This window comes from Hydra viridissima, unplaced genomic scaffold, assembly GCF_058129835.1.
Source record: "Hydra viridissima isolate aposymbiotic clone 2 unplaced genomic scaffold, HvirCarnegie_v1 scaffold_11, whole genome shotgun sequence".
Taxonomy (NCBI): domain Eukaryota; kingdom Metazoa; phylum Cnidaria; class Hydrozoa; order Anthoathecata; family Hydridae; genus Hydra; species Hydra viridissima.
Genome location: NW_028324310.1, coordinates 11,973,061 through 11,998,187, shown reverse-complemented (window position 1 = coordinate 11,998,187; position 25,127 = coordinate 11,973,061). Strand labels below are relative to the sequence as shown.

Below are 25,127 nucleotides of genomic sequence, written 5' to 3'. Positions count from 1 at the left end.
CTGCTGACTGTTGTATGAGACACCCAAAATCTTCTACCAAGTTTGCGATTTGTTAATCCTTCATTGGAGAAAACAACATTTGCAACACATTTATCACGATTTAAATTTTGTCTAGCACGCTGCATTGTCAACAGATGTGCTGCTCAAAAGAGAGTTATCTTTTAAAACAATTTAAAACTATTGCATAGTTTTCTTTAAGAAGTGAGGTTTAATTACAGCAAAAACATGCTACTCATGAAAAGCTGCTATAATTTCGAAATTAAATGAGGAAAATGGACTAAAACCTACAAAAAGCATAAGAATAAACATTATTGTCATATTTGTAATTGATAAATCGGGAAATTATTGTCATATTTGTAATTGATAGAACGGGATTTCTAAGTGGTATGTTAATTTTGCGGTTAATTGTAAATTCAAATACATCCCACTGCTGCAACATATTACAGTTTAAGTTAATTTTTTTTTTTTCAAAAGCTTTTCCAACAACTTAGATTTGTTAAACAAGTTCTTTTCCGGGTTCAACATCACACCACTTATTAAACTTGACGAGCCACCAATACTAAAATAGTTACTTAACTGATGGTAGTTTTTTTTACTACTGACAACACGAACTGATTATTAGAAGCAAAAACTTGTTATTGGCAATCCTACTGGATCTTTTTCCTTATTTTTCTATTCTGGATGTGTGCCAATATTTTAAATTCTGCCTTTTTAAGCAAACATTATACCAAATAAGATTTCGAAATCCATTTTTTAAAAACCACAATTTCTTTTAAAAAATCAGCGATTAGAAATGTTTTTTTTTATAAGCGGTTATTTTTTAAAAAAATCAATTCCTTAAAAAACTCTTCTAAACGTATATATTAAAAAGCATTTTTTTTAAAGATTTTTAATAAGGGAATAAGGGAATAACATTTCGGTTCAAAATGACTCGTTAACAATAAGAAAAATTGTTAATTGAAATAAAATGAAAATAAAAAAGGGGGAAAAGTAGCTTTAGCAGCTTTATTTCATATATACAGCTTCAAAAAAAAACATGCTTGAAAAGAAAGTGTCAAGTAATCTGATCTCTAAATGACACATATTCAGAAAAAGAGTAACAATGAAGCCAGCTAAGATAAGTGGAAAGCGTTCCTCCCTTCACTGTATGCACTTTTGAGTTTATCATACATTATTTCTAAGCTCGAGTAATCAGGCAACTTTAAATAATTGACGCATGTCATCACAGACGGCAAATAATCATCAGGATTTGCATTGTTATCAACAGTCTTTCGAACGATTGTAAGGGGCGGGTTTAAGCTTTTGAAACCTGAAAGAAAAACGCAAAAGTATGACAGATATTTCTATAAACTGGAAAAAATATGAAAAAAAAAAAAAAAAAAAGTTGTAATTCAGGGAAATTCTGAAAAAACTACATACCGCCTACAGGTAGTTTGGGACTCCCCGTAATAAACTGTAGAAACAGTCTTTGTTCTTCGGTGTTGTATTTACTTAATATATCGAACAAGTAGCACACCGCACGGCTGAAATTTTACAAAATTCGATTTAATATTAAATAAAATTTTGAACTGACTGGTGTAAAAAAGACAAGAGGCCTAACCTGCTTGAAGTGTAACCATGATCAGGTCGACAACATTCAAATAAATCTAAACATAAAATCTACAATTATCTTAGAAACACAAAATTAGCCTTAATACATAATTTTTTTTATCATTCAAATTGCACGAATGCAGCTGCATAAACTAATCATAAAAAAAAAATATAGAAATGTAAAACAACCTTTCGCTGCCCATTGTTCACTTTTGCAGCCGCATAACAACAGTTCCATCTGAAATAAATACTACAATTAAGAGCAGTAATAAAACTTTATGATTAAAAAAAGAAAAATTTTAAGCAAACTCTCTTCATGTTCAGTCTTGATTTAATGAACCCCAGATATTACAAATACCTCGATGTAACGGACTCTCGATATAACAAATCATTTTTCATTTCCCTTCATGGTTCGTTATATTGAGATTCCACTGTATAATTAAATTCCACTGTATAATCAAATTTGTTTATGTGAAAACGATAAACAAGGTATCAAATAATTTTTAAACCATTCTTTGATTTCTTTGCACCATCATGATATGAAATCTATTCAAGCAATTTGTTAACAAAACAAATAAAGTGCTTACTTCTTCTGGATAAAACATCTGCAAATTTTTTAAAGGAAAGAATTGCTCAAAACCTTCTTTAAAGGCGTTAAATTGTCGCGCAACTCCATCGCGTAGACTGTATTTCACAATCAACTAAATTACAATTTTGCAATACATTTGATTAAGCAGAAGAAAAAATAATAAAAGAAATGAAGACAAGCAATGTACATGTTTCGAAAATTACACGAAATACAATAATAAAGATAGTATTCAATAAATCCCACTTACACTCAAATATTCTTCCAAGTTTTCAACAGTGACGAGTATATCCTTTCCGTTTTTTTTCAAATCAATATTTGTACCAGGCAATACAAAGTCAAGACCTAAGTCTTCAATAGAAGTCCCGTCTAATGTCAAACTATGTAGAGCTAAATTCAGAGATTCTTTAGAATACGTAGCATCATTTTCGAGTCGTTTCTTTTCGAGACACACATTATACAATTGGCTTATTGATTGATGCAGAACCGAATCAACATATTTCAAGTCCGTTATATCAATAGTATTATCTTGTTTAAGCAGCCATTTATAAAATGTTCTGCTAAGAGGAATGTCAATCATGCGAGAGTCCATACAAGCTTTTGCGATAAACTTTCCGAGATAACGAAACTTTGCTTTGATCTTATTTAATTGCGAATTCTTTATATTTTTAGGAAGAGCAACTGAAAATAAACTCAAGTAATTTTAATGTCTTACATTTTAAGTATAAATACTAAAGGAAACTATATTTAAGTAACATTTATCATATCTTGTTAGTCATAAATTTTTTTAAAAATCAAGGACTAACTAGGGAACAATCCATGGAGTGCGTTACAGTAATCAACTTGTTCTTTTGAATCACCTGAAAAATTTAAATTAGTTAATTATCGCAAAGAAAAAAAAAAAAAAAAAAAAAAAAGAAGTCACTTTTGTACCAAAATAGTTTTCTAAAAAAGTACCTTCGCCCTCAATCACGGTCACTTTTTCACCTCTCCACATATCATTATCACTTCGTTGAAAATATTTTGAAACCAGTGCATAAAATTCTAGTGTCGGTCCTAACCCGGTACCAACCTTGATAAAGCAAAATCTTAAACAATATTTACATACAATGAATAAAAATAAAGATTAGAAAGAAAAGAACAAAGAACTATTAAAGATTGACCATACCTCGCCTTCATATTGTATCTCTAACAAAGATTTAGTATTGGTAAAATCATTAATCAACGCTTCTCCTTCTTTGAAGATATTGTTACGATTAACAGTGCGCTAAAAAAAAAAAAAGGTTTTTTTTCAAAACAATAATGTACAAGGATAGTAAGAGGATATTATCAAGATTAACAGCGCACAAAGTGTTGCAAGAAGTTCTGTAGTACTATGATTTTATTTGCAGCATAATTGCTTCGCGATAGAGTAAATTGGTTGAATGTAGCCTGTTATACTGGACTTTTAACTTATAGTAACTGATATACCATTAAACTACAATACAAGTGTAAGAACTATTCTACGAAGTAATTACCTTTTTTTTATCCAGTCTTGGTGCTACTCGATCGCTGCTGTCATTAGTTGTAATATCTGGAACAGTCTCCTAAGATTTTCAATAGTTAAATATAAACATGTAAATTGCATAATGGCACAAAACAAAGAGTATTATGTAATGCTACCAACTAAAAGTTTTAACCTGACAAACTTACTTGTAGTTTCATAACAGCACGATCACGATCAAATGTTGTGGCGTAAAATAGCATTTGGCGACACTCAAACGGAAAAATAAAAGGGCTGAAATATTAAAAAATAAAAATACAAAACACTTGAAGTATACCAGAGCAACTAAAAATTGCTTGATGAGAAATGAACAAAATATTTAAATGGATGTTTAACACACCATGCTTCAGCCAATTCTGAAAGCCATGTTGGTAGATTACCGGTCATGATAATAAGAGGATCTACAAAGAATGTATAAACAGAAGGAATCATTAGTTACAAACAGTACAGAAAGAAAATACAGTACAGTAAGAAAATACTTTTAAAAAACTACAGCAAACAGAAAACATTAACCGATAACAGTTAACCTACCCTGAAGTTGACGAGTTGCTTTTGCTGTCAGCTTAGTATTAATGAACTCGGCTTTAGGTACTATGGAACTACAAGCTTGCAACTGAATAAAATAATAATAATAATAATAATAATAATAATAATAATAATAATAATAATAATAATAATAATAATAATAAGAACAACAACAACAACAACAACAACAACAACTTAAAAAAACTAAATATTCAATCACAAACAACTAACGTTAAAAACAATATAATTTTAAAAAAAGGGAATTGTTTAGTAATTGACAAGTACTTACACCAAAATAATTTCCCCAGTTATCATTAAGATAATAAAGAACACGCAATAAAGAAATTACTTCAAGTGAGGGATCTTGATTAACTGTAAGCAAGACCAATATTTATTTTGTGACTATGAATCCAAATAATGGATTCATAGTCACAAAATAAATCAGACAGTAAAAACATAACTTTATCTAATAACAACATTAAAATGTTATAAACAAAAATGCAAAATAATTAGAAATGATTATCAGTTATGATATTGATAATAGTTTGTTATATACTTACACTTTTCATCAGGCAAACTATTACAAAGAAAGTTATTTGAAGAATCTAAACAAAATGACAACCATTAAACACTGAAATAGTAATGAAAAGATAATTTTTTTCAGATACTAACAAGGCTTTACTAGGATCATAAATAATATCAAAATAAACTTTAAACGCCTGTTTTAAAGAATCAAATTGTTAACAAAAAATTAAGATGTAGAATGGTAAACATAAAACTACTGTAATTCACACCTAATTCATCCTTTTCATTAGACACTGATCCACTTGTCTTGTGGGCTGAATCTGATTTTATTCTTTTTGGAGACACAATCTGGTCTGTTTGATTAATAGGTCTGAAACTAAAATTTTTTAAACATTTAAAAAGCTAAAAAAAAAAAATGCAAATAAAACAGAATGCAAAGTTAAATTTACTTATAATTGGTATCCTTAAAATTACCTAAAAATCACACAAAAAAAAAAATTGCTTCTTTACATTAGCCAGGATTCTTGAATAATAATGCACATTCCAAACACAAACAAAATTTCAGTTTAAAAATTTAAACCAAGTGGGGATTATGATTTTCTTACAGCCTTCAATAACCTGAATAATATGAAGACCTACAAAATCTCTGAAAAACATTTCTAGAATTTTTAGACATTTTATAAAAAATTTAAAGAAAAATTTTTTTTTGTTAAATTGACAAATTATTAATATGACATCAAATCCAAAGAAGGAGTTTTATGATTTTGTAGATGCCCCTCTCTCCACTACATATTTTTCAGTCAGGACTACAAGAAAAGCAAATCCCAGTTTGAGTTAGTTTTTTAAACCCAAATCTAGTTTAACATAAAATTGGATTTGGGTATGTGAGAAAATATGGTCAGTTTAGAAACTTGGTGACTTAAAGCATCGATGTTTGGATGCACACAACATTTTCATGCAACATTTACAAAAAACAAAACAATGCTCAAATGTTATGCATGAAATGAAAAAAAAAAAGGAGAAACTTTAGTTGAATTACACCAAACTTTTAACTAGAATTTTATAAGACCAGCTAATAAAGTTTCATTCAGTAAATTTATACACTTACTGTAAAACATGTGTTCCAGACCATATACTAGCTCTACCAAAAGGGCTATAATCTTCAGTGTCACTAGTATCTTCCATCTATATGAATAACAGCTAATTGTTGTTAGAGAAAACAAAAAATTGCAAATGAATTGAAACAAAAATATAAACATAAAGAATAAAATTCTTATTAAGGTTTCAAAATAATCAAAATATACAAGAAAATATACATGAAAACAAGAAAGTTTTTAACTTTAAGAAAAGTAAAAAAAAAAAAGAAAAAAAAAAAAAAAAGGAAAGAAAAAATATTGAAGTTTCTGATTCTTTACAACAATTAGCAAACAAATAAAAAACCTGAGTTGGTGCATATTGTCTGACAGCTTGATATATTGTCATATTATATGGAAGAACATGCCCATTCATAGAAAACTCTAACATGTGTCTAAATTATAAACAAGGCAATTTAATTATCCTACTAAAATATTTTTTGAAAAAAAAATCCTATAAGTTAATAATAGTATTTTTAGGGTTTTTTTCAACTTACTTTCCATTGAGGGAACCTTGCAATTGGGAAGCCTATTAAAAAAATAAATATAAAAATTTAACAAGAACATTTAAAAACAAAATTTAGCAATGGAAAAAAAGAAAACTGGGTAAAAAAAAATTACCCAGGATTCCTCTATTTCATCTTCAGATTGATCATCATCATCATCACTTACATCATTTGAGAATTCCTTAAAAATAAGTAACATATTAGAACTAAATTATTTGAATGTCTCATCATAAAAACAATTTGGTTTTTTATATTACAGTTAATTGTCTAAATGTTACAGATGCAAATCAATTATTTTAAGCTGAATAAAATTGTTATTATTTGTTAAATCTATAATATGTAGTCCATCACAAATAAAATTTTCCTTACGCCCTTCACTCTACCAAAACCTCTCACAATTAAATATCTTTCAATTGCCTAAAAGTGGGAAAAAAAAAGTTTAACTTAGGTGAAGAAAAACTTAATATTAAAACATCACTTATATATGTAAAGAAAAGAAAGTAATAAGTGCAACAATTACTTGAACAAGAGCAAGAGGATCAATCTTTACAGCTCCTCCTGTCCATTGCTTAATTGATGTGCAATCTGGATGACGAACAAGTGAGCACTAAATAAGGCACAAATAATATTTAAAATATAAAAATAAGAAAAAATGAACAAAAATATTTGCATTTTAGTTAATCATATATTACAATAGTACTAATTCAATGCCAGACAGAGAAACCATGGTTTCATGTTTTAACTGTTTTTTTAAATAATTAACTCTTCCAGATAAATTGAGAGGATGTGAAAAGTAAAAAATTTTAACTAGCAAGTTTTGCAGATTTGTATGCATTCCTAGCTAAGCATTCTGTTATGACATTTAAAAAATTTTAAGGAGTTAAAATTAAACAGGGTTAAAAAAAAAAAACAAATTTAAAAATAAATAGATTTAAAAAGAGTTAAGAACTTAACTCTTTTTAAATCTATTTATTTTAACCCTTTTAACCCTAAAAATGCTATTGTTGCTATATATGTTTAGTATTGTCTTATTTTCTGTTTTTTTTGTTTCTTTTCTCTAAATCCCAACTGCTAACTTTTTCTAGCAATTTTGTTATAACTTAATATTTAGTTTTAAATTTTAATTAGAGCTCTTAGATAATTTTTCAATATGAATTCAAGTTATAGATTAGCTCTGCTTTGAATTTTTGATTTAATGAAAATAATTTTTCTAATGAAAAGGTTTATGTCATAGGAGAAGACAAATTTAATAGCTAAATGTGTATCTTTTGTGCTAATGGTATATACATTTACTGGTAGGCCTTTACCAAAAACTTTTTGATGGCTTTTTTTTTTTTTTTAATTGCTTGCGAGTATTAATAACTTCTTAACATCCAGATTTAACCTTATAAACTTTCCCTCAGATAGATAAAATACCCTCAGACTGGTTGAAAAACAAAAAATAGCAAAAGAAACAAAAGTAAAACCTTTATTTGATGAGTGTTGAAAAAACGAAGAGCAGACGATCCACCTCTAAACAGTTTAGAAGGTTTATTTACTTAAATGTTCAAAATAATAAAGTTAATGGATAATAATACTTAAGTATACAACTTTATAAAATACCTTGTTCCATTACTACCACCAGAGTCATGACATTTTACAGGAAACTAAATCAGGAAATCAATAAATGCTATAATTTAAAACAGAAACATCTTAAAAATAACTTCCAGAAACAACCAATATCACAATCCTAATAATAATAATTGTAATAATAAGAAAATAGAGACCTGTTCCAGCTGATTTACACAAAGATTAAGCTTTTGAACTAGAGGTACCAATGCTGGCTTCTCACAAACATGCTTTGTTAAAAATAAGTAAAAAATTAACTTGAAACTATGTCGTAGCAAAAATACTCTTAAATAGAAAATCTAACAGCTCATTAGAAGAAAAAAAACAGCACTGGTTTTTGTTAATAGATACTTACTACATCAGTAGTTGTTTTGTTTCTTAAAGTAATATCTGTTGTTGTCATTTCGTTTTTCTGCAAGAACATAAAAGTATTAAAAAAGAAAAACAGGTGATGTTTCTGTTTACTTTAACATTAAATTACATAACAAAAAATATAAACAAAAGCTTTTATGCTAAACACTCCCCAATTACTTTAATCACATTTTATCGATGTAATTAAAACATACTGATTTATCATGAACACCAAGAAATCATACCTGGATACCAAGAAAAGCAGTTAGAAAAACTTTGATTCGTGTGTTTCTTTTAGAAGTATCACTATCTTTTTGAGTTAAATATCTAAGGAAAGTGATAAGCAAAAATCAACAGTTTAGTCTAATTTTTTACTTGCAGTTTTAGCTCAGCAGGCAAACACTGCAAACACATGTTCAACATTCAATTTTATGTTTCTAAACTACTGTCTTTTTGGTTTAAAAGAAATTGCAGTGAACATAATGCTTGCTAAATATCAAATTGTTACAATAAACTACAGAATGTAAACAAAATGTAGAATTTTTCTACAATATTTAGCTCACAATTTATTCAATTAACAGAAAAAAGTTAAACTTTTTATAAAGTTATCACAATTTACTTATCATATATTTATTACATAATAAACTTTTGATCAAAGACTTTCCTATCCACTGAGTCTCGTTCAAAAGTGGTGATACATGTTGATTTATTAAAGTGCTTGTTAATCAGGAATACTAGAGTCCATACTTTAATGATTTATTTTATATTACTTACCTTTTCTTTCATTGTAAACAAGCAACTATATTTCATTTTATTTATCTATTTTTTAGTTATATTTACATTCTTTTTATATTTTCAGTAAAAGTTCATAAAAAATTTTGAAAATTAAGTAGTAGAACAAAATATTTACTTTGTGGTTGAGAAACAGCAAAATAAATAACAAATACCTTAGCAAATTGGTTACCATGCCACTGTGTACAATTTCAAAGGGTGATGCTCCTGCCTGACGATTATCATTTATTAAAACACTGCAAAGTTCCAACAGGGGATGGATGTTTTCAGGTTTCTATTAAAAAAATACATGGTTTCTTTACAAAATAAAAATAGCTGATGTTGAATATACAACACACACAAGTTATCACATTTAATAAAATTAAATCATCCACTATTTTCCTTCTCCTAATCAACATTTAGACATTAATTTTTAAAAGTTAATAATGCTACACATACTAAAGCTGCTAACTCATCAGATGCTTTTGTTAATCTTTGCAGAACACTTAATGCAGGATGAGCTGAACCACAACTGCCAGCAAAGTATTTGCTGTAAAATTCAGAAGCTAAATTGTGAGGGAAAAAAATTCTTCTGTTCAAACTAAAGTGTAAAATATCCTTGCATAAAATTTTAATTTGTTTTATTTCAAGATAAAGATGATAAAAAGGTAAATCAAAAAGAAAGAAAGAAAGACCTGTTTTCTTTATCCACTGTTTAATACAATCTCTGTTTTTGTCATGCTCTTTGTTATACTGTTCCTAGAAAGTTTGAAGTTGTGTTTGCTTATACTTCAGTTTTTAATTTGAGAAACTCTGATTTATTTGGTTTTTAAATTTTTATAGTTTTACAAAAATTGCTGCAGCAGAGATTTTCCCTCTAATCAAAAAGAAAATTATACTTTTCTGAAAAACTGATCGCAATATAAACACAAAACTTTAAATCTATAAAAACCTTGAAAGAGTTTTCTGCAACACTGCTCATATTTGAAGCATCATTATTGTGATAGGATTCTGAACGTCCCCATCTTGGAGCAAAGTTAGAAAAAAAAGAGCGTTTTGAAGAAATTGAACTGCTTGAAGACAAATTATTGGATGAGGAAAATGATGCAGATTTTGGTCGAATAGGTTCATGAGATAATTTTTTTGTTGAAGAAGATGCAAGCAACTCTTCACCATACTTTCCACTGCTTTGCCGACGAGTTAGCTTTGACCCACCTCTTTTTTTACTTCGTAAAGCATCAGTAAATCTTAATTAGAAAACAGAAAACACAAAATGTTTTGAATAAAATTATTATAATTATTTCAAAATAAAAACAAAACCAGTTTCCACACACAAAAAAATCTTACTTAGATTGTTTTGCTACTAAATCTGTGTTTTCAGATGTCGTTGAAACACTGTGAAATGTGCTAGAAAGTTCAACACTACTTTGATTTTTTCTTACAGATTTATCGCCTTCCTTCTTATCATTAGAGCCTGTTAAACATTTCCAATCTTTATTTATATCAGCATCAGCTAAAAGTTTTACTTTATGCATGACACCTTCACGTCGAAAATGAATGTGAAAAATATCTGAAAGTTTTGTCATTAAGATATCTATTTTTTGTAATGCTGAAGTAACTATCCTTAAATCACTAGAGGATAACATTCCTGCTATATAACTAGATATAGGAATATTTAGGAGAACATCTCGCAAAAGTTCATTAGGGGAATGATATAACATTTTTAGTGCTGAACATAAGCATTTATGTTTTACAGCAGGTCCTACTGAAGAATAATAAACAACATAGACAATTTTAATCAAAGATTGCACAAGTTTTTTTCCTTTTTCTGGTTCATTTTTAAATATATATACGCGCTCATCCTCTTCAGCTGATTTAGATTTGTTCACAGTGGTGTGAGCTTGATCAGATTTTCTTTGAATTAAACGCATTGTTCCAGTGTCTTCGTTTATCTATAGAAAAAACTACAATGTTATTACATGAAGAAAAAAATATATATTTATAAAAAAAAAAAAAGATTATAATTGAATTGTTACAACATCAACTGGAGTATCAGGTTAAGCATACAACATAACTGATTTAGAATTCAGAATCATCAGCAGTTTGTTAGAAAAGCAATTTTTTACTTGGATTCTAAAGGGTATTCTGATACTTTAGAAGCTTTTTTTGTTATTTGACTTTTTATCTTCATTCTATTGATATTTTTATCATTTATATTTCTTTATCTTTTTGAAGCTTTATAATATCAAATAAATTTTTGTTTGATAAAGTAAAAATGAAAAAAAGTTGATATAAATTTTTATAAATATCTTAATATTCTTAAACCTAGTAGCTTTCCATGTTAAATTAGTTCTTTCATTTTATTTCTGACTCCAGGAAACTTATACAAATTAAACAGCTTGCTCTAAAATCAGCTGTCATTTGAAAAAAATTGGTAAATAACCCAATTTTTTTCAAATGACTAAATCTTATGAACTATTAAGTTATTGAATTAATGATAATAATCATTTTCAAATTCAAAACAAAAAGAATAGAGATTTTTACCTGTTGCATATTTGGAAAATCAATTATGTAGTTTCGTCCTAGTGTTGACAAACTTATTTCATCTTCTCCACTCTGATAGGCTGCTTCGATTATGCGGTTATCTACCCACAAATAAGAGTGCCACACATTATGATCATCTTTCCATTGCCAAACACCAGATTGGGAATTTTGTTGTAAACCTTTACTTAATTGCGTATCTATGGCAAATATTCCAGTATTAGGTAAACTAGGCAAAAGCTCACTTATCAAGCAACTCAATTCATAAAGCTCTTGAGGACTACGAGGAACTAGTTCTACAGCATCGTCTAAGGTTACATCATTGCTACCAATTAATAGAAACTGCACTGTCTCAGAAATGTCTGAAAAAAAGCAAATAAAAAAGTGAGTGTCATAAATAGCTTATTATTACATTTTAATCATAATGAAAAATCTTTTTTATTTATAAGAGTAATTCACATTGAAAAGTATCTAGTTAAAAATTATAAATAAAAAGGATTAGCCACAATAAATATCCTTAGTTACAAAAGTAAAAATTAATAACAAAAAATAGTAAAGTGGAAGCTTCTTACTTAAGCAATATAACAACCACTTATAATAAAAGTTTTATTAACAAGTAAAAACATCGCAACACTAGTTTTGTGAAAAGGAACCTATATACATTCGTTAAAATAATCAAGGGATGTAGAAACAGATAGATTACTAGAATAAATTCTTTAAATACAATTATTACAATACAATTATATTAAATTAAAGCACAATTACATTAAACTATTTACTGACCCAGTTTAAGTAACTGTACAGCAAGAGATGGACAATTTGCACACATGATAGCCAGCATACGGATGACCATCACAAAAGTGCTACTGCTTAAAATGGGTGGGTTGGTTAACTTAAAAAAACAGCAATTGTTAAAAATTATAATTAATAACTGATACTAGAGAAAAAAGTTGAAAATTTGCATAATCAGTTTTCTTAGGACTAAGAACAGGCCTATTAAAGTGCACATTTACCAAATCATTGTTAAGCATCTTTGTTAAAAAAAAAATAAAAGTTTTGCTGGCCAAAAAATTTTTTTCACATGAAATGAAAGAAAGATAAATTACACAAGAAAAACAAAACATCACAAAACACATCAACACAAGCTCAATTTTAGCTAAAATTTAACTTTCATTGAGCTTGTGCAAAATGTTTCATCATTATATCATAATAAAGTTACCAGTTTTTTTATATTAGCAAGTAGACCATGTTCAGATAACTTCAGCAGCAAAACCTGTAAAAAAGAAGTATATATATATATATATATATAAAATACAAGAATTTAAATCATAGACAATCAATTCCATTAGTTAAAATTTGAAATCCTTTAGCTGCAATGAATTACAGCCACACTTGAAAACAATCAATGCTAAAAGAAAAAACATAAAAGTGAATTAGACTATACCTTATCAGACTGGATATTATCAACTATTCGAGTGAATGCCAAACAAACGCTTTCAACAGATTTTTTATCCTAATTAAGAATAAAATAAAAAAGAGGACTCTTTAAAAGAAAAATAGCGAAAAAAATATTCATATGCTATTGATCTAGAAAATCATAAATGACCTTACTTGATTCATCAACTGATTGGAGATTATTTCAATTGAATCAACAACATAATTAAACTCCTCCACTGTTACTGACTGGCAGCAATTAGCAGCAATAGCAAGAGCTGATCTCTAAAAAATATAAATACTTAAAAGTATCCTGGTTGATTTTACAAAAAATAATATTTAGTAGCTCTCATGTGTACTAGCTATCTCATACATACTAGTAATAAATCATACATATACTAGCTATAAATCTCATACATACTAGCAATAAATCATATATAGCTGTAAAAAAATCCCTGCTTACCTGAGCTACAATAGAAAAGAAGTCCAAAAATAACAAACTTGCATTTAAACCACCCTAAATGTTTACAAAAAATATTTCACTATTTTAGAAAGAAACATATTTTGTCACATACAAATACTATATATATCACAAAAATTTATTTACAATTTACCATAATTACATTTTGTAGTAAAGGTAAATTAACAAAAAGATTAACCTGCCAGATAGCAGGGAAAAACTTTTTGAGATTTCAAGAATTAAATAATGCTTATGTATTAAGATTCCCCATAAAGCAGTACAGCTTAAAACACTGTTAATGCATGCATTGATACACTTTATGTAACTATCATAAACTTTAGATTTTATTTTCAAAATAAACTAAAAAAATCTTACAAAATGTTATTAAATTTAAAATAGGTCTTTTTAGGGTTTAGCAAGTAACACAGCACCAAAGTATTCAAAACGCAGGTCTCAATGCATGCATTAAAACCTAAATATTTAGGCTATAATACTGCAGAATGGCACAAGGTATTGTGGTAGTGTGGAAACACTAATACTAGCCTAAGACTAATTTTCTAACAAGTTAAATAAGATTGCACAAGATATAACTGTAAAAAAAGATAATCAAAGATTGATTAACCTATGACCATGAAGAGTTTTAAAACTATAAATTTATTTCATAAATGATGAGTATGAAACCTGCTTCAGAAATATTTAATTTCATTTTTGAATATAACACAAATATAAATGTTAAATAGTTTAATAGCATATATGCAGATTAAAATGAATCTTCAGGTTGAATAAAAAAAAAGACAAACATACTGCTTGAAGAATGTTTTTCCCATGCCTTTTAGATAGCATCTCTAATGCTGTAAGAGCTTGTTCAGCAACATCCATGCATTGGATTGATTGCAACTGTATTTAACAATGTTAACACATTGGGTAATATAGCTTTTAAGATCATCATAAGGATTTATTTTACAATAATTATAAAGAAAACCATAAAATATAGTAAAAAAAAAACTTATGTGTTTTCTAATTTATGGATCTAATTACTTTTTCTAGAAGAGAAGGAATTGCATCAACTACTACAATAGATGATCGTGGAAGAGCCTCCATTAAATAAGTCAAAGCCCGACATGCATGATTCATCTATAAGGAAAATATTACTGGCTTGAAAATTTAAACTTTACTCTAAATAAAGAATAATACTCACATAGGAGAAAATATTTATTGAACTAAACTTTTGAGTAACAGGAAAAAAGTTTATTTATTTTTAAACTTACTATATCAAAGCTGTGCTCCATTTGTAGAAGAGTAATCTAAACAAGAAGAAATTATCAGAATTCTTTTAAATATGAATTTATTTTATTTCATATAATTTTTTACTAAGATATTTTCCTAATTTTTAATTTTTTTTTTTCTTTTCTTTTTTACAATTGCAATTCTACTCACCAAAATTGGTACAACTTGCTTAGCTGGAAATCCTCCTAATGTTTCTTCATTACCCATCACTAACATCTGGATTAAATTTTTTAAATAAAAGGAAAAGGGAATACAAGCACAACACAAAGATTAAAACAAATTTCACTTATCTTTTTAAAGCATACTTATTAAAAAGTTTTTTTTAACAACTAATGTATGCAACCTCAGGACTAATTTAAAATGAACCTGGCACATTTCCATGACACCTTGCAATTGGAGAGTTTCATCACCACTTTGCATTGAGGTAATCAACTGTTGGGCTTTTGTACCTAGTTAATGTTAAACATGGATTTTACAGCTGGTATGCTTAAGTAGAGTAAAAAAACCTTAAGCCATCCAAGTTTTACAAAAGAAAATTTCAGTTGTTTAATGTAAAACAGATAAAGTAAAAGATTACTTGCTCCACTATTAAAAGTTTTATGCAGAAGCAGATGCATTCTGGGACCAAGACTGCCAAACAGATGTGCTGGCAATCCTCTTGCTTCAAGCAGAGCTATAAACAAAAAAATAAAATAAAAAAAAAACAAAACAAACAAAAAAAAAGCAAACAAACAACAAGAATAAGATATACAAATACTAAAAGATATTTTGAAAATAGCCTTTAAAATATAATTCTACTGTAACACTATTACTATTGCAATACTTATACTTGAATTAGTTTCTGCTGTTTTTTTGTTGAAGACATAACTCATATTTATTCAAACTATTTTTTATTAGGCATAAGCTATTTCCATCTTTAAGGTAAAAAAAAATTCTCACTAGAGATCTTTTTTTTTTAAAGCATTCATCAACCCATTTTTCAATGACTTCATAAGAATTGGAGTGTTCATGTTTATTTTAAAGTCCATGCTCATATTGATTGAAATATATGGTAACCAGATGGTAAATATGGCAGGTGAGCTAACACATCCAACTTACGTAGCTGTAACTTTTCTTTAACCAATCTAGCAATTTGTGCTCTAGCAATGTGTGCTCTAGCATTATTAAGCTAAAAAGTAACTTTGTCATACTTTTTGAAATATTCAGGACTCTTTTAATGCTTGGCTTAAGTTAACTAATTATTCTTGGTAACAAACCACAATCATTGTTTCATTATATTTACAGTAGCACTCAAAAGTCTGTGATGATCACATTTTCTTGAATAAGAATGTAGTAAATAGATCTAAATTCTTAAAAATTTCACCAATTATTGGATATACTATTTACTATTAGCATTAGGTTAAAACACTTTAATTAATGAGATGGTAAATTACAAAATTTTAAATAGCAGAAAAATCAAAGTTTAAAAGTATGTTGATGCCAAAGTTGTAATCAATATTATAACAAAAATGAATAGTTATTTTCAATGGTATGTACAAACACTAGATTTATTCTATTTAATAATGCAAGTATTTTAACATAGCAAACATTTTTGAAAATAACACAAACTGTATTTTAAAATTGCTGCAATCAAAAGATAATGTTTGCATTGAATATAGCTCTACCTTGTAATCTTGAAATGTCAGCTTCTTCTAGCCCTAGATTAGATCCTGCATCTCGTCCACCTGAAAAAAAATTTGCGCTATAAATGTCACTTAAACAGAAGAATGCACAATTTGCATATAATTTTCATTTAGGAAACCAAAATATGTATTTTTGAAGATAGATTGAAAACCACATTAAAAGTTATAAAATTAATAATGTATATATTTGTACCTGAGAACCCTTCAACAGATGCTAATGAGGCCATTGCTCCTAATAACGGTGCATTAGCAACATCCTCTGCACCTTATGATATTAACAAAGAAAACTATGTTAAAAAACTGTTTTAGATAATAACAACTTATTCAATGAAAGAATAATATTTAAAAAAGTAATTGTATTTCAAAGGAAACATTTTATGTACCTTCATTTGCTGAAGTGTTAGCAACTGTTGTTTCTGAATCTCTTTAAAAATAAAGAAATTAGAACATTATTCTAATTTAAAATCTACAAAGAAAATATATGATTAACTTAAATTTATAAGTAGGCAGATAAAATTTCTCTACAGTTTTGTAGCACAAATCTCAGTAAAGAGAAATTTGAAGATCAAATACCTATAAATATTTTCAAGTAAAGTGTAAAAATGCATCATTAACGTAACTAAAATATCAGTCACAAATCCTTTTACAAGAATAAAATGGAATAAATTTTTAATAAGAACCTTGTACTCTCCATTGCTGTTGACTGAGAAACAGTTGCTCTAGATCTTCTATTTCGCCTACAATAAAAACAGTTAAGAGCAAATTTAATGGATTTTGTCTGAATTGTTTTTAGTTTAGTTTTGCTGTCTACATTAACTTTAATCATGTAACAGCAATATTAGCATCAGCTCATTCATTTCAACTTCTAAATTTTTCTGCTTGGATATGAAAAAACTAACAAAACCCAAGGTTATAATAAATTGATGCCATATGTAAAATTATTTTTTCCAGCCAAAAATGAAAAACTCAATAGTTTCTGAGACATTAACTTTTTACAAATCTTTTTTTCCAGATCTTCCAGTTATGTGGGCATCATTGTAAAAAAAAATGCTTTACATATTCTTGAGCCCCTTCAAAGGGAAAATTCTAAGAAACCCATTTCTAAGATTAAGCAAAATGATAATATGTAAAACTCCCTCTTTTTATGCCACCAAGTTTAAAACTAAGAAGGTAACATATTTAAAACTCTTTAACTCATATACATCCAACAGACATGGAATATTTTTAGATTGATTTTTTGAGATAAAATTAAGGTCACATATTTAAAACTCTTCAACTTACATACATCAAACAGACATTGAATATTTTTGGATTGATTTTTTGAGATTAAAAACTTAATAACAAGATTATTTTATTATTAAAAAAAATTCCAATTGTTAAACAAACATAAAGCGTTGATATAAATCTAGGCAATCACAATTTGTCATAAGCACATATTTGCATCAGAAATTCACCATATAAGAAATAGTTGTATTTTGCATAAACAAATTTTTTCAAAATTTATTTTAATCCTTTAACTTCAGGCAAAGAAGTTTTAAAGTTTTTTTTTACCATAACAACTTTAAACTCAGCACATCATAAGACACTGTATAACATTTATTCATAAAATAATTTAAATTTAAAGTCAAAATATTTATTACCAACTATCAAGTTACATTATGTAACAAAATGATTCATCGTTCATCACTTCAGCTTTTTAAATCAAATTGCTTATCATAGAAAGTCAACAAAAAACATTAAGTTTTAATCAGAAAACAATTAAAGTCAGGATGACTTGAGACTCTTTGTTTGGTTAAAAAGAAATAAAGTATCAAAAAACCCTCTCTTAAATCTCTAGATTAAAAACTATAAAATAAAAAAAAGCACAACAGAATTTTAATCAGTTATTAGCAAAAGAAAAGAAAAGAAAAAATATTGAATTTAAAAAAAAAAAGTAATTTAAAAATTATAACAGGCAATAATAGACAACTAGTTGAATAATAACAAAGAAGCTACAAAAGGTTAAGTTCACTACTCTTACAAACAAAACTACAGAAGATTGAAGTTTTTATTTTTACAAACAAACGTTTTTTACTTTATTGATGCAATAAATGTAACCACAAACAAACACAAAGGATTTGAGCCCACCTTAAACAATTGTAATCTCATTTCATGGCTTAGAAAGTATGATCTAATTTAGTGATGACCCATACATTTTGAAACTATGCTTACAAAAACGTCCTGCAATAGCTAACATTTGCTCAATAAAAACTTAAGAAAACAGCATTTAAGATAGGGTTATGCACTAAAATTTTTATAAAACTTGAAAACTTATTAAAAAGATAAATCCACTTAAAAATACATCTAATGAAAATAGTTTAGCATTTGTATTTTTTAACTAGAAAACAAAACAAAATAAAACAAAACAAAAAAAAAATAGACAAAGTGAATAAACAAGCTTATATTACTTTATTATGCTAATATTTGAAGAATCTATATTACATTTGTAATAAGATGAGAAATTTATTTTTACTATAAAAGATTTCTAAAATATCAAAAAAAATTTTAAACTTAAATTAGGATTTTAAAAAAATTTACAAAAAACTTTAAATATGACAGAAACTTACAAAATTTCCCACAGTATCTTCATAAATAAAGCTATATAAGCAAACCAAAAACATCTGTCAATCACTGTTTTAGAAATCTCTAAGAGTTACTTTTACTAACTGTTTGAACTCAAATGACAAAAGTTATACGTAATTGTTGTGTTTGTATTCTGTCATAGAAAAATCACATGCTGATAACAAAATTTGAATAAATTAGCCTCTAACTTGATAGCAAAGAGCATTAATTGCTTTCTTAAATCTTATTTTAATAGGATAGGATTATAATTTTTTTATTAAAGAAAAACTTGTTAGAAATTTAATCATTGAATGAAAGATTTTGCCACTTGCTTTAGAAGATGGTCAAACTAGTTTGGCATTTTTTTTTTTTTTTTTTTTTGTTAAAAATATTTATGGTGCACAATAAAAAAAAATTGTTTACATTATTCAAAAGGTTTTACTTTTTAGCACAGTTAAGATAAACACAACTATTGGGTATAATACAAAAATTTTTACTTCAAACTACAACTGTAATAATAACTGTAATAAATTATTTACCACAATCATAATGATACTAAAAAGCAAACTATCAAAAAAGAAAGTAGTGTAAATATAAAGTACACATTTATAAAAATTTAATTTCTTAGATTTAAAAGATAGAAACAAACAAGCAAGTGGCAATAAGTTTTATTTTGTATTTAATATTCTACATCTAACACACAAATGATACTTCATGATCATTGTATAAAAAGGTACATTACTGTTCCGTAATTTAAACTACATACACAACAACTTTATACAATTTCATTAAAAGCTGAGTAACAGTGGACATCTACAGGATTATAAAGGGAAAATGGCACACACAAGAGCTGTAAAGCTCCAGAAAATATCAGAGATAAGACAATTACACTTTTATTTGTGCTATCTAGAAAAAGTTTTCAATTTTATAGATAATTACATAAATAGTCATTTGGTAACAGTGTTTCATTTTATAACTATAATGATGTAAATTATAAAGAAATTAGAAAAAAAAATTAAAGAGCAGATTTTTGCCTTCTTTAAAGTTAATTATTTAAACTTACTCAAATAAATAAAATATTTTAAATTGTAACTAAGTTATACAAGACAAGAAATAATAATAATAACAATACAAATTATCTTTTAATATATACTTATTAGTTACTAAATTAATCAACTTTTTAAAATGCCATTTTAAAAAGTTGATTAATTTAGTAAAATTCTAATCTTACAGTGAAATTCTACAGATAAAAAAATCATACCTGGTACTAGCACAAGACCCCAGGTTCACACCAGCTGCCCTCCGACCAGGAGGACTTCTATTTCGAGAAGACCAGCCACCCGTCTTGGAAGCTCTTTGTTTTACAGAGCTACGCAACTTTTTAGGTGAAAATAAAGGTGTTGACTTTTGCTTGCGTTTGCGAGTATAAGATGAGGTTGTTTGATCAATTAAGCTTTTAGTTTTCCTTTGATTTAGTTCAGAAATTTGAGTAGGCTGTAGTACTGTGGTACTTTGACTTTTAAGTGTTTTTTTTTTTTTTGGTTCAGATTCCAATCCAGCACCAAGCTCAGTGCTTAAACTAATAAGAGATTTAACAGACTCTGAATAAAGTTCAGGAGATATCAGTGTAAACTCAGAACTATGGCTTAAACTGTCTTGATTTGTTACAACTGATGTGCTTGAACCTAAAGAATTATCAATAGATTCTGATTGAGACTCTTTTAATCTTTTACTTTGCTTGTTTAGTTTCTTTTTCTGGACAATAAATTCTGATCTTTTACTATTACTAGCAAGCTGTGTATCTGACTGAGATACTCTGGATTGTCTTTTGCTCTTCAATCTAAAAGAACATTTCTGTTAAACTGAATTGCACATGACATCAATATAGGTAATCAAGATGATTAGTCTTTCATGTCATCAATCAATTGCATATGTCATCATAAAAAAAAGTCATACAAAAGCTTCATATAATTTTCAAACCAGACTAATTGAATTATTTTTTAGTACTTACCTTAAATCTTCAATATTTTGTGTTTCTGATGAATCAGTTTTATTTGATGTTCTAAAACAATACAAAAATACTTGTATAAAAAATAAAAACTATTAATATTTTTCTTCCATTTTTTCAAATTATATAATTTTGTCCTGTGTACATAAAATATTTAAGTCTATGAATAATAAGCTATTTAAAAAACCTTTACTTGGCAAGACAAAACCAGCAAGTATATAAAAGTAGGAAACAGAAACATAATTTATAGTTTCAAAAATAAATTCCAAAAATAATTTTTTAAATGGAAGGTTCTTGATCTGAAGTGAATTCTACATTTGTGTTAACCATATGGTAAAAATTCCTTTTAACTTTTGAATAGGCAAGTACAGAACTGCACAGAAATTGGAAACCTGTTTATGGAGAAATAATAGGAAAATAGAAGAAATTGAAATTTTTCATTTGCATATTTAATCTGAAATAAAGAACAATGCATGATTTATGTTTATGGGGTAGTGTAAACAATACTGTAAGTATGAAAAGAAAAAGATATGGTTTGATCTAGAGCAAACTTTTGGTAAAAATTAAGCAAAAGTTGTTAATTAGCTTCCCAAGATTGAAATTCAGCAAGATGCCTATTACTTATTATTCTTACAATATCTAAATTCATTAATAAATCTTGAAAAGTTGTATTTTAGCATTTATAATAATCCAAATATAATAAATTTGTTGAGTTATAGATAAAACATGTTAGATGTTACTCTAAAAGATTTTTCTGCATTTCTTTAAGAAAAGTTAGGTTGTATTGCGGTTCTTTTTTGTTACTTTTTAATTTTAGAAAAACAAAATAAATGATAACTTCCCAAAAAATTAAATGCATAATCAAAAACTATAAATTCTTGTAAGCTACGTATAAACAACAAAATCAGCTAGACTACTGAAGCTTTAATTGTTCATCCTCATCAAGTGCTCCACACCTGGATGATAAATTATAATTTATTAGCATGAACAATTATAAAAAGTTAAAGTTATTAATAAAGAAAAAGCTTAAATTTTCTTTGTTCTATAAACTAAATAATTTCATAAATTGATTCATAAATAGAGTTTCTAATGTAACATTCAACTTCATTTAATTATAATTGTAGATTAAATGCTATATAATTAGACAAATGTTTTTAATGGTAAATTAATGTTAAGACAGACTATTAACAAATTTATGTGTGTTTAATTTCTTTTTTTATTTATGAAAATTACCTTATGCAAATAAATTACATTTTCTTTAAGAAGATTTTCTAAACTATATACTTTGAAATAGTTTTATTTTAACAACTTTATTACTCAAAAAGACATTCTTACAAGTTGCCAATAATATACTTTCATGAAATATAAAGTATTTCTTTGTTAAACTTTGTTATTTCTACTAAAATTTACATTACAGATTTCTCAAAGTTGAATAATGAATTCATTTAAAAACTTTAATCTTAACAATAAATATCTATTTTCATAGTTAAACAGCAATTTTTATGCAATTTGCATGACAGGTAACACAAGTAAAAAATGTTTGAATGAAATCTATATGGCAAGGAAGCAGCTGCATCTTTTTAATTTTTTTTTTTTTTTGGGACACAAGTTTAAAACAGCATGGGAGGAATTGCATGTGATTTAAGGTACGCAATTATTTATCACCCATCAGGTTATGAAGATATGTATAGAAAATTTTACTTCAAATTTTTATGATTATAGCTAGTGTAAAAAAAAATTAGAGTTTAAAAGCTGCATTTTTTTAAATTCCAAAACAAAGTAAAACTAAATTCTAAAACAAAAAAGCATTTAATAGAAAACTCAACGCTAAAAAAAAAAATAAACTAAAATACAAAAATTGTTAAAGAGTTTTAAAATGAAAGTTTTTAAACTGTTCTATTACCCTTGTTCAGGTAAATTTTTTCTTCTTGAAGCACGAGTTTTTCCAAATATCTTTTGTGACCCACTTTGGTCAGATTTTACATCATCAGCCATTCAGGGTTATTTACTTCTACTTCCCGCTCCTTATTATTACGAGAAGGAAAAATCCATATTTTAACCCTTCAAGCAGATTTTTGAGCTTTCAGATAAAAATAATAATATTATAAAGCACTCTTGGCACGACAACTTCGTTATCTCCTGTTTTTTGTAATAGAGATCTGGTCCTAGCTTTTTTTTATTTACGCTATTTAATAATCCACCGAAACCTTGTTCGCAGGGGATTGCATGAGTGAACTTTTCCTAACTCATAACAAATGACCATTTGAAATTTTTTAAGAGAACATTATTAGAATTTCATCTAGAATTTCATCTTTAAGATGCGGAGTATTATAATAAAAAAGAGATCATAGTTTTATCTAATATAATCTTGACAAAAATATTATTCATCAAAATAAACGTAGTTTAAAAAAATCAGAACAAATACGTATAGGTGAGACACAATACTTACAAATACACAATATCGCTGAAAATGTATAAAAAACCAGGAAAATTTCAACATTTTCATTTTTTTAGATCAACAATTTAAAATTTTGAAAAGGAGCAACAATACTGAAACTATAAAAACGTTAAAATTAAATTTTTAATTACAAAAATGTCATTAATGGGCTGTTCATTTAAAAAGGCATCGTGGTTCTATTTTTTATTTTTTTTTTAATCAAGTGGCTAAATGTTTCTCTGAGGAACTTTTTGTTTAAGCTTTCGAGAGATGTAATCTCCTGTTTTGCACAACTTCGCTTGACTCTATTTTTTTTTTTCTTTTGATCTTTAGTGTGCTCTTGCTTTTCAAAATTAATACATGCCATACCAGTCCGATCTCTTTCACAACAAATAAAACACAATTAAGACCAACATCGAAATTTATTAAAAATAAATTAATTCCAATTTTCAGTGTCGCTCTATTTACAAAAACAGTTTTTGGACATCGCCTAAAAATGATATAATTTAGTGCCTTGTTGTGTCATTCTAAACGTTAACAGAAGGCTCACATAAATAACAATTATTTTTAGGAGCAGCTCAAGACCATACATTATTCAACTTTAAGTCTCTTATATTATATCTATATTTATATTTAGAAAAATATTTATTTTATATTTAGAAAAAGTAATAAAAAAATTTAAAAAAATAATTATCATTATTATATAAAGAAATAATAAGTAAGAAATAATATTTTTGTTGTATAAAAACTATCATTTCTAAACCAAAAAGTTTAAAAGACTATTTTTTCAAGGTTTGGCACCCTACACATTGCAAATTTACTGTAATAACATTAAATTTTTATGCGATTGAATCATTACTACATCATTGAAAGATAATGTGTCCACATCCACCAAGAACTCATAATAAATTATTGTGTTTTTTTTTTTTTTCAGCGCTCAAAAATGGTAATCGCTTTGATAGGCTTCTTTGAATTGATTACCCAAAGAATTCATTGAAAAAGTTTGAAGTTGTATCTAATAGACTGAATAAAGAAGTGGGTACTGTGTCACAATTGGTCAAATAAAACCCTGGTCAGAATCGAATCGAGATAAACGGGTCAATGCCCTGGGTTTACCCTAAAAAAATTTCAAGTCGAATCAAACTCAGTTATCAGAGAACTTGTTAATGAAAGTAAATTAAACGCTTTTAAAATGTTCAGCCATAATTTGAAACAGAGAAAAAGAATGATCTGCTTCATACTGCAACAAGGCATTAATAACGTGCTTACTAATAAGCTTTTGATAATTGAGAAAAACAACTTTGTATCATTAATTATTGATGCAAAGTTGTTGCTGAACCTTTTTTTTTTTTAATTTACTGTGGAATAAAAGAGCTTATTGCATTACATTACTATTTAAAATATTTTTAATATAAATAGTAGTGTTTGAACGAGAAAACAAGTTACGAATTACGTATTATTACAACTATGATTTCAGTGTTCATTATTCTTCTTAAAATCCTATGTAAAACAAAAGGACTCGCAATAACATGAAAAAAT

General features: G+C 27.0%; 1 protein-coding gene across 4 annotated transcripts; it reads right to left on the bottom strand.

Moving 5' to 3' along the window:
• Window positions 1-991: 991 nt before the first annotated feature.
• Window positions 992-23,318, bottom strand: LOC145191601 (E3 ubiquitin-protein ligase TRIP12-like). 4 transcript variants are annotated; one of them, XM_090067264.1, is made up of 51 exons: window positions 23,055-23,318; window positions 21,155-21,205; window positions 20,405-20,983; window positions 17,223-17,279; window positions 16,926-16,966; window positions 16,736-16,807; window positions 16,525-16,584; window positions 15,438-15,533; window positions 15,227-15,309; window positions 15,011-15,076; window positions 14,842-14,877; window positions 14,612-14,707; window positions 14,378-14,470; window positions 13,577-13,630; window positions 13,291-13,398; window positions 13,124-13,192; window positions 12,899-12,952; window positions 12,463-12,571; window positions 11,683-12,041; window positions 10,486-11,090; window positions 10,091-10,385; window positions 9,834-9,897; window positions 9,598-9,704; window positions 9,315-9,433; window positions 8,613-8,694; window positions 8,372-8,428; window positions 8,175-8,246; window positions 8,011-8,054; window positions 7,875-7,920; window positions 6,929-7,015; window positions 6,778-6,825; window positions 6,524-6,589; window positions 6,400-6,431; window positions 6,210-6,297; window positions 5,878-5,954; window positions 5,039-5,145; window positions 4,805-4,849; window positions 4,534-4,616; window positions 4,251-4,332; window positions 4,060-4,120; window positions 3,869-3,953; window positions 3,694-3,762; window positions 3,345-3,443; window positions 3,134-3,248; window positions 2,983-3,036; window positions 2,427-2,857; window positions 2,178-2,291; window positions 1,780-1,828; window positions 1,601-1,646; window positions 1,420-1,523; window positions 992-1,309 (listed from the first exon to the last, which is right to left on the bottom strand). In XM_090067264.1, exons 1-51 carry the CDS (start codon window positions 23,144-23,146, stop codon window positions 1,113-1,115), a joined length of 5,805 nt encoding a protein of 1,934 aa, XP_089923390.1. In that variant the 5' UTR covers window positions 23,147-23,318; the 3' UTR covers window positions 992-1,112. The 4 variants fall into 4 exon arrangements, with proteins under 4 accessions (XP_089923390.1, XP_089923391.1, XP_089923393.1 ...); XM_090067265.1 differs by lacking the exons at window positions 20,405-20,983; window positions 21,155-21,205; window positions 23,055-23,318 and adding an exon at window positions 19,149-19,360; XM_090067267.1 differs by lacking the exons at window positions 20,405-20,983; window positions 21,155-21,205; window positions 23,055-23,318 and adding an exon at window positions 18,670-18,933.
• Between the last annotated feature and the right edge of the window lie 1,809 nt (window positions 23,319-25,127).

What these genes read in the sequence shown, in the direction of transcription:
- LOC145191601 (XM_090067264.1), bottom strand. Translation starts at nt 23,146, where the DNA reads ATGGCTGATGATGTAAAATCTGACCAAAGTGGGTCACAAAAGATATTT. An exon ending in ACAGTGGATAAAGAAAACAG is followed by an intron (nt 9,705 to 9,833) that starts GTCTTTCTTTCT and finishes CTCACAATTTAG; the next exon opens with CTTCTGAATTTTACAGCAAA. An exon ending in GTTTTGGTAGAGTGAAGGGC is followed by an intron (nt 6,590 to 6,777) that starts GTAAGGAAAATT and finishes CTTATTTTTAAG; the next exon opens with GAATTCTCAAATGATGTAAG.